The sequence below is a fragment of the Primulina tabacum genome, chromosome 12, assembly GCF_025594145.1.
Source record: "Primulina tabacum isolate GXHZ01 chromosome 12, ASM2559414v2, whole genome shotgun sequence".
Lineage (NCBI taxonomy): Eukaryota > Viridiplantae > Streptophyta > Magnoliopsida > Lamiales > Gesneriaceae > Primulina > Primulina tabacum.
Genome location: NC_134561.1, coordinates 1,494,887 through 1,514,210, shown reverse-complemented (window position 1 = coordinate 1,514,210; position 19,324 = coordinate 1,494,887). Strand labels below are relative to the sequence as shown.

The 19,324-nt window shown below is 30.6% G+C and overlaps 3 protein-coding genes and 1 pseudogene across 3 annotated transcripts; 2 read left to right on the top strand and 2 right to left on the bottom strand.

Annotated features, from left to right (window-relative positions):
* The first annotated feature begins 425 nt into the window (after positions 1-425).
* On the top strand, positions 426-2,541 carry LOC142521168 (uncharacterized). The gene is made up of 6 exons (XM_075624393.1): positions 426-732; positions 909-1,026; positions 1,395-1,606; positions 1,702-1,729; positions 1,933-2,041; positions 2,262-2,541. Exons 1-6 carry the CDS (start codon positions 475-477, stop codon positions 2,341-2,343), a joined length of 807 nt encoding a protein of 268 aa, XP_075480508.1. The 5' UTR covers positions 426-474; the 3' UTR covers positions 2,344-2,541.
* A 2,734-nt stretch (positions 2,542-5,275) lies between these two features.
* On the top strand, positions 5,276-6,798 carry LOC142521289 (uncharacterized; annotated as a pseudogene).
* A 3,059-nt stretch (positions 6,799-9,857) lies between these two features.
* On the bottom strand, positions 9,858-11,901 carry LOC142521404 (uncharacterized protein At4g08330, chloroplastic-like). The gene is made up of 2 exons (XM_075624609.1): positions 11,673-11,901; positions 9,858-10,466 (listed from the first exon to the last, which is right to left on the bottom strand). Exons 1-2 carry the CDS (start codon positions 11,750-11,752, stop codon positions 10,070-10,072), a joined length of 477 nt encoding a protein of 158 aa, XP_075480724.1. The 5' UTR covers positions 11,753-11,901; the 3' UTR covers positions 9,858-10,069.
* Positions 11,902-16,597: 4,696 nt separating this feature from the next.
* On the bottom strand, positions 16,598-19,098 carry LOC142521146 (amino acid permease 3-like). Its single transcript, XM_075624369.1, has 6 exons — positions 18,744-19,098; positions 18,362-18,595; positions 18,120-18,213; positions 17,763-17,977; positions 17,502-17,653; positions 16,598-17,382 (listed from the first exon to the last, which is right to left on the bottom strand). The coding sequence occupies exons 1-6, from the start codon at positions 18,847-18,849 to the stop codon at positions 16,735-16,737; spliced, it is 1,449 nt and encodes a 482-aa protein (XP_075480484.1). The 5' UTR covers positions 18,850-19,098; the 3' UTR covers positions 16,598-16,734.
* Between the last annotated feature and the right edge of the window lie 226 nt (positions 19,099-19,324).

The window sequence follows — 19,324 nt, the reverse complement described above, 5'->3', positions numbered from 1 at the left end:
AATTTGGTAAAAATTTGTGTGAGACGATCTCATGGGTCATATTTTGTGAGACAAAATTCTTATTTGGGTCATCCATGAAAAATTATTATTTTTTACGCTAAGAGTATTACTTTTTATTGTGAATATCGATAGAGTTGAATCGTCTCACAAATAAATATTCATGAGACTGTTGCACAAGAAACCTACTCATAAAATTTTGTACTTGTCATCGCATAATTGAAGTGTATTTAAGTATAAGATAACTGATTAATAACAAAAATATTTTGATTATTTATTGAAATACTAAGAATATTTAACCTATCTAATTTTGTATAATATTTTTCCAATATAATAATGTTGTAAATAGAAGAGCTGCAGCAATGTCGCACTTTGCAAACGCGACTTATTTTAAAACTTAATGTTGTAACCAATAAGAAAGATATCTTCGTAATCATTGCCATTAGTCAAACCCAACGATCGAGGGAAGAAATTCCGATGGCAAAAGTTTCGTGCCACGTGTCCGTTGAGACGGCGAAGACGGTGTTGGAGGTAGCCGACCTGGCCTGGTCCGCCTTGGAGTGCGGCCACCGCCACAGCCACCACGACACGGAACCTCCGTCCGGTGTCGTTGAAGAAGAAGTGGAATCCTTGAGGTCTGAAAATCATCGCCTCCGCCTATTGCTCGAGAAGAATCTGACGCTTCTGCAGGAGATGTCGGCTCCACCTGCCTTGTCACAGAATTGCCCTCCCGATGTATGTTTTTTAAGTTTGGGAGATTCGAGTTATATATTTAATTTCAAGTAGTTGAATTTAGGTTCGAACTTTTTTTTTTTTGGCTGTTTAAAATGGTTTCACTTTCATTTTATTGTCTGAATTTTAAGTTTTGGGGAGATCGTAGTTGATGCTTGTTTTCGTTGATAAAAATCCAGCTCCACGAGAAGCTATTATCTGCCGTAAGTGATGGAAGATTTCTGAATGAACTTGAATCCCTCCGTGAAAATTTTGATGGTGGTGCCACCTGCAAGTTTCCATTTGATGATCCATCAGGTCTTCTTTTCATTGCTCTAGCTTTGGCATTTTTGGTTTTAGGCATATACATTTTCTCATAAACGAATTTGAATTTGTTTGTTATTTATCCTCTACATAACAAAGCTCTCTTGAAAATTTTGAAGATCTGAATCTTGAAATTTACAATTGTGATCCTATTTTGGAGTAGAAATCAGCGTTCTATTGTTTTTGAATTCAGGGCTTTATGTTTGGTGCCTTTGGACTTTGCAAATTTGCTATCATGATTCATATTAAATGAGTGTTATCAGCATTACCGTTAAATGGTGATGGATCTAGATACTGCTCAAAACAGGTTTGGATTGCCTAATTATAGTGGTCTGTACTTTTCCTTCGAGAAATGTGATCAGGTGCAGATTTGGAGAAAGTAGAAGTTTTGGTCAATGTCGATAGCGAGGAGCCAAGTTGGTGGGTGTGGGTTTCCGGAGAAATGATCCCAAGTAAAATTGAGGAAAAGAGTGGAATCGACAATGAAGCTTATGTAATTGTAAGTGAAGAGCAAGTGGTGGATGGAGTGGCCTATTTTATGGCTAGATGTATTTTGGCCAACCCAAAAACTCAGGTATGTGACATGATCCAGGTTTTGATCTACTCCTATCTGGCTACCGTCCGTTTCTCTCAGTTGAACTAACAATTTATAACATCTTTCTCATGCAGAATCTGACTCCTCAAGAGCTTCAGAAAGGTACTCTTTGCATTCAAGTTTGTAGTAAGGAAACTTTGAGGGTTCTTTGTTTTTTTCTCGTACACAATCTAGGAAACAAATATTATGGATGCCCTATAGGCTATACCTCAAACAAGTTGGTATTTATCTAATGCCAAACGGCTTTTATTGATTGTATATTATGTGGCAAGTTCCATATCTCATGGACACCCTTTAACTTGCAGCCTTAATGAAAGCAATGGGAGGCATTAGTACACTTGAGAAGATGCTGAACATTTGGCATGCAGGAATGATGTTTTATACCTTAGCCACGTGGGGACTAGCTCTGGCGAGGTAATGTCTGAATGGCAACTACCGAAACCAAAATGGCTGTACATATAGATGCTTCTTAATGCATTTGCTCCATAAGTTCCTGTTTTGACACGATTGAAATATGATCTGAAAGTTGGAGATTTTTTTTATCCCTGTCAACACCTGATCATCTCCGTTTCTTGGTGCATTATGTGTTACAGTCTGACTGTCTTTTTTATGTACTTGTGCCTTCACTTTACAGTTTGTACCATGGCCGTGCCATTTTGAAGCTTGCTGCGACCGGGGTTCATCATTCAAGCAAGCTGGTCATGAAAGCCCTCTGAAAACGTCGGCGTCTACAAACTGTTTGTGTAGATTCTCGTGCTTCCCGTGTCTGATACTTGTACATAAACGCTATGATCTCTTTGAAATTGATATCAATATGTATATATCATATGAATCCTTTGGATGATTAAATATGTTTCATGACATTTCTTGTAAAAGTTGTGATTGGAATGAAAATTTGTACTCCAACTTCGATCGTCTGAGGCCTTAGTTGTTTCGTTTAAATGCTGAAAACTAAAGATTATTTAATAGATTCCATGTGTGTGTGTGGAAATTTGTTGTAAAAAACGTGAAGTACTGAATTGAAACAGCGATTTACGAGGATGCTGAAAGAATGAAAAGTTGAAACAAAATGCAAATTTTATTTTAAAATATTTTGGTAAAAAAACACCTACAAACATTTTCATATAAAAAAGTCTAATTTAGCAAACTTCAGCACCTTAAGTGAACTTTAATAAATTAATATAAAAAAATAAACTTTGTTACAAAAACATTTCGATTAATTATATGTTTTTAAAAACAATTACATAATCTTCAAATTTGGGTTTTTTAATGATCTTAGGGAAAATTGTTTTTTTATAAGTTTGCTTATTTGCTATTTTGATCTTGTGTGTTGTCAAATTTCAGTTTTAGTCGTTATTTTTATGTTTTTCGCAATTTTTTTTTTCTCGACTGGGCATTGACGTGGAACTAATGCAGTGTTGATATGGTGCTAGCGTGTATAATGATATGTCAATACTCATAATAAAAAAATAACTTAAATTTCCAAAAATTCAAAAATATTTTACTAAAATTAAAATTTGATGACATAGATGACGAGAAACGCAAAATGACAAAATTACATTATAAAAAAAAAAAAAAACAGTTTCTCTTAAATTTAATATATAATTGATGGATTTGCTCACATAGCCATATGATTTTAAAGTTTAAATAAAAATAAAATAAAAGTTTCCAAATAATAATTTCTTAATAAACTTGGTTATTATATATCACAATGTTATAAAAAAATTCGCTATCCCTATTTTTATATTAAAAAATAAAATTTAAAATATAAATAAATACACTAAAGATGAAATATGAGAAGTGAACTGGCAATATCTATTAGAATCTCATCGGATCCACGGTTGACCTATGCCCGATGGGTTAATGTCAGGTTTGAATCTTTGTTTTTACGCAACCAAATCTTATCCCTAATTTTTTTTTTAAAATTTTATCATCAGGAGAAGAATAGGGTTTTTTTTAAAAAATATTAAAAATTAATAAAATCAATTTAAAAATGTAGCAAATTGTAAAACTTTGTAAAACTAGTACAAAAATCTAGGAAACAAATTTTATTTTAAAATATTTTGGTAAAAAAAAACCTACAAACATTATATCAATTTCTTATATTACTTTGCATCAACATAAAATTTTTTATAATATTATATAAATTATATTAAAGTGCCCAAAGTTAAAGAGTAACTAAACACTATTTCATATATAAATTTTTGAAAAAAACATAACAAAATACTTTATAATTTCATTAGTATTAAGTACAATAATATTAACTCATTCTTCTATTAAATTAATTTAATTAAATTAAAAATATTAACCTTCAAATATTTCAAAAAACACAATATCATATTTATTATTTTTTTAATATTCCTACTATTTTTTAATATTACGATTAATATTAAAAATATAATAGTTAACTAAATTATACTTAATTATCTAATGTTAATGAACAAAATTATAATTACATTAATATAATATAAATAATACAAACAAAATATTAAAAGAATTACTTAAATTACCTTCTCCGACGTAATTATACGGAACTTGTAATAATATCAACGGACGGTGTAATATCTGAAATAAATGACAAGTATTATCAAAAAAATTACACAAAAAAATATTAATTTTTAATATATAATTATAATATTATCAACGAAATTAAGCATTACCTCTTTATATATCTTCAAATGAAAAGGATGATAAAATCAACAAATAATATTAACACAATATCGAATTAGAAAAGATGAATTCTGCGCATATGAATCGGATGAATGCGAGAGAATTATTACGGAGAAGAAATATTTTCGGACGACGAAAGGAAAGAAGGAAAGTGTACAATTTGAAGTGAGGAACATTTTTATTTATAGGGGAATACACACGGAAAACACACGGATTGGACACGGATTCAAAGAACCCGTGACAGTCTGTCACGGATTCAGAACCCGTGACAGTCTTATCATAAAAAGTAATATTTTTTTATGGATGAACCAAATAAGATATCTGTCTCACAAAATACGACCCATGACCCGTGAGACCAGTCTTATATGAGTTATGAGTTCTCGATGTTGATATTATTATAGTTCATTCTATATAAAAGACTCGAAATCTTCTCTTTGCATGTTTTTGGAATTTATATGATTTGGGATTTGATTTGTTTCCTTATTTCTTTTTTTCCATTCTAAAGTTTGAGCTATAAAATTAAAATCAATTTGCCATTTTGGATATATAGAACATTCAAAATTTCATATTTATGATTTAAACATTCTCATATTCTAAAGTTTGAGCCATAAAATTTAAAATTAATTTGCCAATTTGGATTTAAAGAACATTCAAAATTTCATATTTATGATTGTAACATGCATATGAGCATATTATAATCAAGTCAAGCCATTAACCAAAGTTCCAACAAATCTCAATTCTAATCTAGCTCGAGTCGTGTCCGAGTAACTTGATTCACTCTAGAGTCGAGCCTCGACTCTCATATCTTATCATTATCGATTACTTGAGCTCGAGAGAAAAAATCAAATAATATTAAGTTACACCAAATAATAAATATTTCATTTAGTTTGATTCGTTTACATCGCTAACGTGGCCGCCCTCATATTCATTCAGTTAAATATATTTTCTCCTGCAACTATATATATATAATCCAACACCATAATATTTCTCCTGTTTCTCTCCAAACGCACTCTCACAAAAATCGAAGAAAATGAGAGATTGGAGAGAAGAAGAAGACGACAATGGCGGGGAGAGGGTCTGCTGTTACTTCCATCCGAGAGAGATGGTGATCGGGGTATGCGCTTTCTGCTTGCATGAGAGGCTCTCCGCCATAGCTTCGAGTCAGGAGAGAACGAAGCACCATTTTCACCACACTTTCTGCAGTTTGAAGAAGGTTTTCTCACTCACGAGATTCTTCAATCGAGTGGAGATTTTCAAGCAGCAGAAGAAATCTGAGGACTCCAATGGATGTTCTTCGTCTCTCTCCAGTCAAGAAGGTGATCATTCCAGCACCATTAATTTCTTCTTCTTGATTTTTTTAAATCCATTTCGACTCGAAAATTTCGTCCCAAACTTGAAATTTTGATATCGAATTAGCTATAAGTGATCGACTCCTTCTTTCTTATTATATGTATAACTTTTTCATCACTACTTCATCAATTTATCATATTGTGATGTAAATTTCAGATTGAAATTTAAAGATGTGAATTATAGTAATTAAGTGATTTATTTGATTTTATTTCATGTAAATTGTTGAAGTATAATATTACTTAATCCAATTACTCAAATGCAAAAATAATATAAGATATATATATTAGTAAATTTGTTTTTGATTTGATTTATAGAGAATAAAACATTAATGTATATTTTTAGAAATTAAATCTACTCATATTTACTTAAAAAATAATATATTTTCATGGACGACCTAAACAGAAGACCGTGGGATTGTTTTTTGTGATTTTATGATATTCGATGTAGAGTGAAGTTTAAAGTTTGTGAGTTGAAGATGAATTTTATTTTTGGTGCCCGTGATTATATTAATATAACACAATAATGGAAGGAAATTTTCGAGTCGAAAATATCTTATCTTACTGGAGAAAATATCAAAAAAATTGGCTATGATTTGGATATGTTATAACATGAATTTATTTGATGATAGTATTAAGAGAGTGACATTAGAGCACATAATTCAAATACATTTACTAATTTTTCATTCATTTGTGTGATAGCAATTTTAATTAAATATGTTCATTCTCAGACTCATTCATATCCATCAAGTTTGAAGCCAATGGTGTGGCTTTATAGGATAAAGAGAAAATCCCCAAAATACCCCTCAATTCGCGATGGGGCGAATCTTGGACTCATGCCAAAGGGAACAAGGTCAAGAAAATCAAGAAGAGCGTGTTGGAACGCTTGAAGCCATGCGGCGTGCCAAGGTGGCGAAGGCGGATTGGTCGGTTCTTCGATTTTTTTAGATTGAAGAAGTCCAAGAAGGAAAGTAGATTCAAGAGAAGAAAGGTAGAGGGCTCAAGAGCAAGATTTGGATGGATTAGAAGGCTAAGAAAAAGTACCAAATGAATAAAGGGCAAAAAAGACATTTTTAGCTTACTTATTTTTGTGAATAAAGTGAAAATGTTATATATTGGCCAATTTATTTTTTAAATCTACATCAATATTTTTTTCCCAAAAAAGTAAAAAATAAAAATAAAAATTGTAGCAATAACTTGAGATGATTTTTTCCATTGTAAATATAAATCTTTTTATCATTTAAGATTTACATTAGCAATCCGTTTGGAACTTCTTTTTTCAAAATATATTTCATTAATTGATATATTAGCATAAAATAAATTCCAACATGATTTTATATGATTTAATTGCTTATTATAAGAAGAATAAATTTAATTAAGATAAGTTTATATAGTCTAATTTTTATGAATGTAGAAAATGAGATAATTTAGGAAAGATTATATCATATTTGTAAACAAATTTAAGTAATTTTTTTAAAAGTAAAAATTTACGATAAAAAGTAAAAATCTCAAAGTCATAAAATATATTAAATTACACATTTTATAAAAATTTTCTCCACTCAATTATAGTTTTTTCTTCACAAATTGAGAGACCTATTTATAGAATTTTTTGAAAATAATCCAAAAATAAATACATCATCACACACTAATTTTCAATATTTACAACTCTTATTTTCAATATTCAATAATTTCAACTCTTATTTTCAACACAATTTATTATTATAGACTTTTATTATTTATTATAATTTTTATGAAAAAATGTAAAGGGGTACTTTTGTCTAAGTATTTATAAATATCACTAACATGCTTTTTATGTATACACTTAAATAAATCTTAGTTTACGTGATGAGATAATGAATTATGTATAATATATGGATTATAAATCCATATGTATAGATTACATTATGATTTATAACTCTAATCATTTTTGTATGACTTGAGTCAAATATCATGAAACAATGATGCATAATAAAATTGAATTATTGAACAAAAAATTGGAATAATCTTGTTTATACATGTGAAAAGGAGATGGTCATTGCTCAATTATAGCCCAAGTTTATATAAATTTTCCACTTGTTGTCTTTAAGGAAAATAATAGTAATCTCTTCTCAAAAGGGTTGGTTTTATATTTTGACAAGACATAATTTTTTCCCCAACTCTACAATAGCATATATGCATGTGCATACAAGTTTATCTTAAGACGATCTCATAGATTTCTTTTTTGTGAGATCGAGTCAATCTTGTTCATATTTGACATAAAAAGTAATATTTTTAATGAGTTATCAAAATAAAATATATGTCTCACAAAATTGATTCATGAAATCGTCTCACGTAAGTTTTTGCGACAAAAGAGTTCTTTTGTTTTTGTTTTTGTTTTTGTTTTTGTTTTTTTTTAGTCGCCTCCGTTGGCTCTACTCTTTTTTGTAGTCGCCTCCGTTGGCTCTACTCATCAATATGAAAATTATTCAAGGACCTCCATGTTGGGATGATATTGAAAAAAGTGTGATCTTGTGACCTCCAAAATGACAAGATATGCAATATAAGATATCGGTATCCATCATGTTTAATCCATCTCCGAATCGGATCCATGAAGTCGGACAAGAGATTAGTCCGAGAACCAAAGACGGACCTGAAGATTTAAGATCGGAATGTAAGAACAAGCAAGTAAATAATTTAGTTGTCAAAAGATTTATTTATTTATTTATTTTATTATTTTTTTTGTCGTTGAACACGAATGATGAATTTGAGCTATAAATCAAATAGAACGAAAAATTGTGTGAGACGGTCTCACGGGTCGTATCTTGTGAGACAGATCTCTTATTTGGGTCATCCATGAAAAAATATTACGTTTTATTGTTAATATCGGTAGGATTGACTCGTCTCACAGATAAAGATTCGTGAGATCGTCTTACAAGAGACCTACTCGTCGAATAAATTCATCCATTCAAAAATAACTTAAAAGTCATTCAATCAGATATGTGCATAATTTGATGGAAGAAAAGGTAAATTGTATATGCATTCCCCTCTTATCCACCAAAAGAATCAAGAAAATGTTGCACATTGATTTTGTCACAACATGTGCAAAACTATTTCATTATACAATTTTTTTTTATACAAAAATGGTTTTTAAAATTTAAAACCCTATTCCATGTTAATTGTAATATTTAAATGGTTTTTAAAATTTAAAATCGAACTGATTTAATCGATTTTTTTTTTAAGAATCAATCTACCAATTTAGCAGAACCTAGATTCCGATTTAATTCCGTTCAGTAAGTTATTTCGATTAAACCGATATTTTCCTCGTCCTAATACAAAAAAACCTTGTGATATTCTATGTTCTTTTAAAATAAAATTTTATTTAATATTAATTGTTAATAATGAGAATTTGCAAAAAAAAAAAATGAAAATTAAAAACAATTTCAAACCAAAAACTTGTTTTACGTAAAAAAAATAAAAAAATTACTAATAGGAAACCAAAAGCTGCAACGCACAAGTTCATAAAAGTAAATTAAATTATGTAAATCCAGAGGTTATTGAACAAAATTAATCAATGAAATTGTAAATCCAGAGATTATGTACCATTTATCAATTTTGATATATATATATATATATATATATATATATATATATATATTTGTGGCAAATAACTTTTTATATAAAAGAATCTAACGATTATGTTAAAATTACGACACACGCAATTTTAATTTTAGTTGAGGTTTGTGATTTTTAGTATCGTATCTTTCGTCGGATCAATTATAGTATCGTAATTATGTCACAAAGATCTATTTTAGTATTTCTGATCAATATATATATATAATTAAATGACTGATATCATTATTGAATTTTTATTATTATTTTGTTAATTTTGATCTTCGGACCAAAAAATAATTTAATCACCCTATTGAAATTTTCCTAAAATAACGAGTTGTCATGTCATTATTTTGACCAACAATGGACAATTATTAGCAAATTCCAATGATCATTTTTTCTATAATAGAAGTAAAACAAATCGTCACCTCAATCAAGACTTTTAAAATATTTCTGTTAACATGCAATAATGCATTCAATTATTTCTAAAGAAATTATTAGAAGTTTTCTACTTCTTCAAATCTTATGTTGACCAAAAGAACAATCAAAAACAATTTTTTTTTTTAGAATTTTAAGTTTCAAATTTCCCAATTGAGAATAATGACATGTTAACTGCAGCAAGAAAATGAATCTCCCAATATTCAAGCTCAAAACAATGGAACATATATATATATATTCAGAATTCTCTATATGTGAGATAATGATAAAAATACATGATAAATATCGACAAACATCGAGCAAAACTACGCTCGTGACTAGTTCGAGTAGCTCATCGTCGCCTAGAGAACTTGAAACGGAAATAAAATACATAAATTCGTACGCTTTATGTGTATAAACATCACGACATGAAAGGAGTGCCCACATCAGCTGATGAAGGTTGCAAAGAGCGAATTCTGATGTCGTACTTTCTCAGATCCGAGATTTCACTGCTAGAGGGCGAATCTGACCCATTCGTTATAAGGCGAGGAGAAGATGCATTAAAGTCGGTGGCGATTCCGATATAGTTCCCACATTTTCGGCAGGAAAGTTTAGTTTTTTTGCGTAAAAGACCCCAAGAATGCTTAGAAATGAAATAAGGGACACAGCTGAATTCTTCAACCTGATTGAATCTGCTGTCATCGATGGAGAAGAAGGAAATAATCCCCTTTTTCATAGATTTACCATATTTGGATCCAATGGTTGATGTATTCCGACTCGACGAATTCAAGTTTAGATCGTATCCACAAGAACCACAGCTGCACAAATTTATCATATTAGCTTGAATAGTTATAGGCATCAGTCAAGGACGAATCCAGGAATTCGGAAGGAGGACAGGTCAATAAAGGAGGAGACTCAAAATGCTTTTGAAAAGAAACTTGCACTTGAATAAAAGTTAAGATCACGACCCATGAGGAAATCTTCTAAACCAACAGCAACAAATTGATACAGGAATAAATTATATGGACTTTCACACCAAATATTTTTCACCGCCCAATATTATAAAAAACTCAAGACATGTAATTATATTGTTATTACCACGATACTCGTTTAGAATGATACTTTGAAAGCTAAGGCCAACGGTACAAAAACCAGATGATCTACGAGCATAATAAATTTATTTATTTACCATCCAAAAAGACTTTACCACTATTACATTAGGTCGAACTGATTTCATATGATTGCATACAAAAGAAAATAAGAAAAAGAAAATTATAGAGAATAAGCATTTTTATGCAAATCCTAGCACTGGATTTACTGGAAGCAGAGGCTTTCCTATCCCACACCAAACAAGATTTAAAGAAACAACTGAATTGCTCTGGGTTGTTTCTGATAACGGGGGCACCTTCATTGAGCCCCTAGTAAGAGTCACTTCGGCTGAAATTCGGTGGAAGCTCACAAAGTGCATGCGTCCTGGCACCTACACTCCCGCCACAAGTCGAGGTGGGCGTCTTATTGAATTGCTCACACTAGGTAATATCTTAAGTTTGGATGTAAGGAAAAAACTCAAGTCTATATAATAGAGCACTAGATAATCAAACATGAACGACCATTACTATAATTACACTGTTTCTTAATCAAAAATTTATAGTTTTTAACACTGCCCTACACCTACTCTTTCTCCAGATAAAACAACCTGAAAAAACAAACAATGGGGGAAAATTTTCTGCAATCACAGCAAGAATAAATTGTGCAACATCTGCAACTTTACACTACAGAAATTCATTCATTAAAATCAGAAAACCCCTGGAACAATTCTCTCTTATAATGCAATGCATAGCCTGTATTTTTTTCCGGAGAAATCGAGAAAAAATTACTGAATATCAGACATGAAGAATAAATTTTGAGACAACTTTTCCACTTAATCAACAAACGTAATCAAATTAAATCTTTGCCCAACATGAAATTCAGTAACACAAATCAATCAACAAACAGCAGGATTTAAGACCCAAGGAAGATGGAACCTGTATGTGACTTCTCGCTGCGAAGCGACGAATGAGGCTGAATACTGATGACTGCTCGAACCACCAATTGAAGTCTCCATCGAAGTATATATCCACGGAGGCGGCGGCGCTCCTCCTCCCTGAGTACCACGTCGGAGAAACCGAAAGCGATGATTCTAAAGAGGTGGCGGAGAACTTGACAGTTACAGTGGTTTAAACGTGGTAAAAGAATCCCTCTGTTTTGCGGTTGTACTTTTGAACTAAAATCGTGTTAGGAGTCTATAAAGTTGTTTTAAACTATTAGCGACTTTAGGTTTCAATCGGATTTGATTGGAGGATGCGTAACGATGTGAGACTTTTCTCACGTGGGGACATGAGATTTATTGTTTGACAAAATAATGTTCTATAATATTAGATACTCTGATGTGGTTGAAAACACTGTACATGGCATTGTGTATTTTTTATACGAAATGATCAATTGATCATCTGATGGACCTCACATGGTGTCAGATAAATTAGAAAAATTGTCGGACGTAACGAGATGATCAACTTCTAAAAAGAGTACAACACAGGTTCAGCCACAACAGAGGATCCAAATCCTACATCATATAGGTTTTCAGACACGAAGATCGATTTGAAAATGTTTTTTTTTTAATTTAAAAATGAAATTTATCAATTTTTAAGATAAAATGATATAATAAATTTTTGAATTGAAATGATAGAAGATAATAGATAAGATGGAAATAAATTTGTTACTAAAAGATAATATAATAAAGTCGTTTCCAAAGAACCAACAGAAGTTCCCTTTGAGGAATTTAAGGTATGAGTTCGATTACATAATCTTTGTCCTAAAAAACACATATAATAAAGTGGTAGGATTGGGAAAAAAAATTGTAAAAAGTCCAATCATGTCCAAACATTTAGACATGACGCACAAAATTGGAAATAATACAAAGTAATTATATTTGAATCTGCTACAAGCGCTTTTCAGTATGACCGCCGCGCCACGGCAACTATCGCCACGATCTTATGACGGAATTCTCCAAGATTCATTGGATCATCTCACAATCATTTTGTCCCAAATTTTATGTATGTTATTACAATTTGACTAATACACCAGTGTGGAATGTTAATTATTAACCAAAAGACCTGAGATCTCATCTCTACGAGATACCGATGTTTTTTAATAGTAATTTGTTGATTTTTTTAAAAAAATAAAACCGCATCGAGAGTATTGTTTATTTATTTTATAATTCTATTTATATTTATGTAATACTTAAAAGGAGTATTTTGAGTTTTGAGTTGATTTATTTCTTTTTTTCCTCAAGTATGTATTTGTATTCTATATATCTATTATATTGTACACACATCAATCTCATTTACCACTCATGAGTTAATTAATTTTATTATACTTAATTTTTGTCACACTAGTGTACATTTTCAACTACACCATTTGTACTTCAAAATTAGAGTTTGACAAAATAAAAATTAATTAAGCTATAATTGTTGTATCCAAACTCATTCATATTATCTATTGGTTTGGAATTGTTTTTGCGATATTATTATTTATGTCAAAATTTTAATGGATTATAAATTGACAGGTTTTTGTGAGAAGATCTCACGAATCTTTATCATTAAAACAGGTCAATCTATACTTATATTTACAATAATAAGTAATAATTTCGGCATAAAAATAATATATTTTTATGAGTGACCAAAAATAGAAGATTTGTCTCACAAATTTTTTACAAAATTAAATCGTGATACCCACAAAAATTTTGTTTTGTGTTTATAAAATTGATCACTCTATACTTTTTGTAACATCAAATAAAAAGATATATTTTCAAAGATTATTCAAAATTGTAAAGCTAAATCACTTTCTTATCATGAATTGGCTTTAATTATTGGTCATCGGTTTCTTGGATTCTCCTTCAAACCCTCCATTCATCTATCCTACCACGTGTATACACACACACACAAAAACTTTTATGAGACGTTTCAAAATTAAATTTTGTGAAACATATATTTTATTTGAGTCATTCATGAAAAAATATGACTTTTTATATTGAAAGTATTGCTTATTATTGTAAATATAAGCAGTGTTTATTCATCTTACCGATAACCGTCTCACAAGAGACCTACTAATATATGTACGAATGTTTTTTTTTTTTGGTTATATATATAGAAAAAAGGTGGTTCATAGCAAAGTATTATACTTCCAAGAATTGTTCATATCACATTATCATCACTATCACTTCAATGTGAATTGATCCCAATTTCAAATAAAATGTAAATTTTTATATCACGACTTAAATCACAGTCGTTAGACTTCACGATACAAAAAGAAAGTCAGAATTAATAATCGAAGAGAGATGAAGATGAAGAGGACTAGAGTCGAGTGATAATGTGCCAAAATCTAAACTAAGGGAGATGTATTCATCTATACTTTTAAAGAGTTTTTTTAAATTATAGACTTTCATGGAGTTTGTAGATTTTTATTGATTTTTATAGAATCTCATAGAATTGTCAAACAAATTTCATAAATCTTGTAGACTTTTTTTCAAGATTTTTGTAAACTTTTGTAAACCTTTTCATAGAATTATGTGAATTTTGTAATTTATAATTGTTATTTATTTTTTATTAATTTTTTTAAATAATTATTGGATATAGATAACATCTTCAATTTTAAATTATTATTTTATTTATGAATGTAAATGAATTTTACTTAATTAAAAATTAAATCAATTTAATTTGGGAAAATTGATAAATGAACTATCCAATTTATTGAAATCAAAATTTCATTTTTTAACTCAATTCAACATATTATTGAACAATATTTTTATAACTTCATAATAATATTTTATTAAAGGAACAATCATAATAATGAGTAATCATTTATTAAAAAATCTATTCAATATTTTCAATTTGATCAACATCGCTCCACATTCCATTGGTTGTGGTATCCTTCCATGTATTAGCATTTGCTTGTTGTTGTTCTTGAGTATAAAATAACTGATCAAAATTGACACTTTTATAAACTTGTGTCGATGAAGATAATTGAGTTCATTATCTGGTTTAATTTGAAATTTATCAAATCGACACTCTTTTCGAAGAAAATTGTGCAATCCAGCACAAGCCAATACAAGCTTTGTTTGAGTCGTATGTGAAAATGGAGGAGTCGGCTTGAATATTTTAAATCGTGATTTAAATATATCAAATGTCCGCTCAATAGCATTCTTTAAAGAAGCATGACGAAGACTGAAAACCTCTTTAGCATCTTCAGGATGACGACATTGACCTGTGAATTCCTAAAAATGATAACACACACTTCGAAAAAGAGCCAAGAATTAACGTCGATTTGGATATCCAACATCAACTAAAAAATATTTACCTATCAAATCATATTTGTAAAGTTAATTAACTAATGAATAATATACATAATATTTGAAAACTACAAAAATATAAATAGTATTGTAATATATAAACAATATGTCAAATAAAAAAACAATTATTTTTATTTGAAAATAAATAATAAATATGTTAAAATATTTGTAATTAGAGTAATTTTATAAAATTTTAATATATTTAATTTATTAATGTTATTTTTATATATGTGTTATTTTTATATATGTGTTATTTTTATCATATGCAAGAATTTTGAGTGATAGTCAAAATTAAGATATAGATTGACTAAAATTATAGAAAATAATTAAACATCAAATGCTATATAATAATTAATAAAAAAAATTAAATTTTACTTACAAAATAATTATTATTTTTAATTTATAGATCAAAAAAATATTATAATTTTTTTATTATGTAGTGTAATTATTTTTAAAAAAATTTAATAAAAATAATTTTAAATTTTATGAGGTTTTGTGACTGAAACTCCAAAAATAAAATGAACGATGTTAATAATTTAGATTTTAAATTATTGTTAACAATAAAAAAATATGTTTTTAAAAATTACAAATAAAAGGAAAAATAAATAGATGAGAAAAAAATGAAAATTTTAGTATTTGTATTGAGTATGTGAGTTTGAGAGATTTCTCAATTAAATGTATATCCAAATCTTTAGATTGAATCAAATTTTTTTTTTGACATTTTATTGTTGTATCTTAGTCTATAATTCGTGTACTTAATAGAATTACATGGAGTCATTAGAAGTCTATTGACATTTTCAATTACTATAAAATTTTGTAGAGCTTTTAAAAGTCAAGTTTGAATATCACCTGACTTTTTAAAATTCTACAAAAGTTTACACTGAATAGCACTAAACTTTTATAGAGTATATAAAAGTATATATTGAATACCTCTAGACTTTTAAACTCTATAAAAGTTATTAAAATTCTAGAACCAATACAAACCTCTAAACTATAAATTATGTTATACATTTGAGTATATGAAATGATGGGACAATAATATTTCTAGCCCTTGATTCACTAAGTGTGTTGCCGGAGAAAAACACACATTTGATGGTGAATATGTGAATTTCAAGATAGTGGCACTTCTAAAATAATGGGAAATTAAAATGAATAGTCCATAATGCAACTATTTAAATGTAAGCAACAAAATGTGTTCCCATTTTATAGAGGATGGGAGAATCTCGAACCGAGATATTCTAACTTTTGAGAGAATAAAATGCCACTAGCCATAGTGGTCGAAGACAAGTTTTTAGTTGATAAGAGAGTTGTAGGCAGCATGAATAACGATAAGTTTCTCGTGAATTTATATTTTTGAAACGAGTCTACCAGATCTATAACGAAAGTGAAAATTAATATTTTTTCATGGATTGGACGGATAAGAGATCCGTCTCACAAAACTAACTCGTTAGATAGTGTCACTGAAAGATTTTGCCTTAGTATAAACCAATGCTCTAAAATTGACTTTTGAAGAAGTACTCCACTGTTTCAAAATGAGAAATAAGCAAAGCAAATTGCATGCTTCTCAATTGAAAACTAAAAACATGGATTCTTGATTTCCATAAGTAAATACACAACCCTTTGGGCTTATTATATAAACACAACTAAAATGGAAACCTTAACCCTTACAATATATAGACATATATATATATATATATATGTCAACTTTGAAATGGCTTGTAAACCTTGAGATCAGCAGCAACACCAACAAAAGAACCAGCAGCAGCAGCGACAGATATAACCAAACAAGCCATACTCAGGATCTGAAGGCTTATCCATCTTGTGCTCCACTTGGGGATCCTCTTTTGCGCTATATACATCTCCACAGGATAATAGACGGTCAACGGCCAGAATCCAAACGAGCCGAGAATCCCAACAACGTCGTTGAAGAATGGCATGATCATAGATATCACGGTCGTAATGATCACGAAAATAGTCCTCCAGACGAGCCTGAATAGATTGAGCTTGTATGGTTTGTACCCTGGGATTGGTATCGGGATTTCTTTAGCGAAGAATGGGCTATCAGGGAACCATTCAACTGCTGTTTTCTCAATAAAAGCAAAAAGTGGTTGGCAGTAGACTTGGTAGGCCCCTATTAGATGGATCACAATGGCTAAATTCGCTATGTCGAGAAGCCAGAAGGGGTTGTAGAAGCCGAACCCGGTGAGCAAGTTTCCTGGTGAAAGATCACCAAATGCTGCATAGCCGAAGCAGCCACAGAACATGTAGAAAAGAGTTGTTACTGCCACACTGATTAGAGTGGCTTTCTTCATTGTTTTGTATTCTGATGGGGGAGATTTGATTGTGTCCTGTCATTTAAATGAAATAAATCAAGAAAAGAACTTTAAATTTGTTTAGATTTTAGACAACTCAGTCATCAATAGTTTCATCCTTCCAACATATATTGCAAAAGAATTTGGAATTATACCTGAATTTCAATCAGAATAAGGGAGTAAGAATAGGCAAAAGCTATAGCTCCGAGAGCTTGAAAGCTTCTCCAAATCTTATCAGTTTCAGTCACTTCTCCCAAACCTGTCCCGATTTTAATACCAGTTAAGCTTCCCATGATTTTCCCACTTTCTGTCAAGAAAAACCCGAAAAAAATATACTATTAAAACCAGTTCAAAATCAAGAAAATCTAGTCCTTGTAAACAAGAACTTGAAAGCTAAAAGAGCTCCATCTTTTCACCAGCAACTCTTGCAATGCCAAGGCCAAGACCGATGGTGGAGTAAGTGAAGGACATGATAGCAGCAACGATCGAAAGCCACCATATTTGATCGAAATCGGGGATTTGAGAGAAGACTATTTCGATCACACCGAAAGCAATCATGTATGGATTGCTTGAGATTTTGCAAGGACTGTCGTGTCCTTTGGAGTGGAAGCAATTAGACCTCTTGATTGCCCTGTTTCACCATTGTTCCATTAATCAAAATTTTACATGTTTTCAACCATACTAATCCCAAATCCCATTAACATGACCAACCCCACCACAGACAAACCATCTTCTTTTATGAAATATATACGTACAAGTAAATCTATACTTACATCATGCTAATGGAAGAAGCAATGGTGTAACCAATGGCAACTCCAAAAAGATTCAAATACTGGATTGCCCCACAGACTTTCACCTGAAAACCACCTGAAACAAATTCAAGAAAACATCACAATCTCTGCGTTAAGCTGTGCGTGCGCACCGGAAAACAGCGGCTGTGATTACCGGTCAAAGAAAAAAAGACATCACACATAAATCCCACAACCTTCAACTTCACAAAGATTAGAAAGCTAACCTAGATTTGACCGAACAGCATCCATGTAAGTGTAGTTCCTCTTGCCGGTGTCCGGGTCGCCGGTCCGGTAACACGACGCCAGGAGGTTAGAAGTGTAATATGTCACAAAAGAGAACAGGAACAACATAGTTGGCCCCGCGACCCATCCCAGCTGGGCCGTGGCCCAAGCCAAGGACAGCACACCCGATCCAATCACCGCCGTGATAATGTGAGCACTCGCGGTACACACGGTACCTATCCAAGAAACACACACACAAATCAAGAAATCCATTATTTTCAAAAGAGAAACAAAAAATTAATAGCATTAATACACACGAACACACACACACACACACATATATATATATATATCAATATTGATATATAGATAAAGATAATATACCAGTTCGTTTAAGTCGTCCATCATCATCAAAACTCTTGGAGCCGCCAGAGACACTGAAGGAGAGATCAACGACTTGGTGGTGCTGCATTATTGAATCACTCACCATCTTTAATTTTTCGGGATTTTTTTTCCTCCAAATCAAAAACCCAGAAAAGATATACAAAATATGTATCAAATGATATTCAGTAACAGAAAAGTTATTGTTTGGTTGAGGAAATAATATTGCATGAATCTGAAATGTCCCGAGGCCGAGTTTCTTGACTAATTCAAGAAACACGCACTGTTCTCGCTTTTTTGGCAAAAACCCAAACGGATTTTTTCGTTTAATATGCAAGTTTTGCAGGTGAATATGAAATGGCAGGTAGGGGTTTAAATAAGAAGAGAGGCATGCAATAACAGGCACAACGTGGCCGAAAATGACTGTCAATAATTAGTCAAACTTTTTGTCATAATATATATATAATTGCATTATTATTTTATTTTTTTTATGTTATCAAAATTCGATTTTAGTCCATTATTATTGTTATTTTTATAATTTTTTTATGTAACGTCTGCGAGACTCTGACATACCATTGACGTGT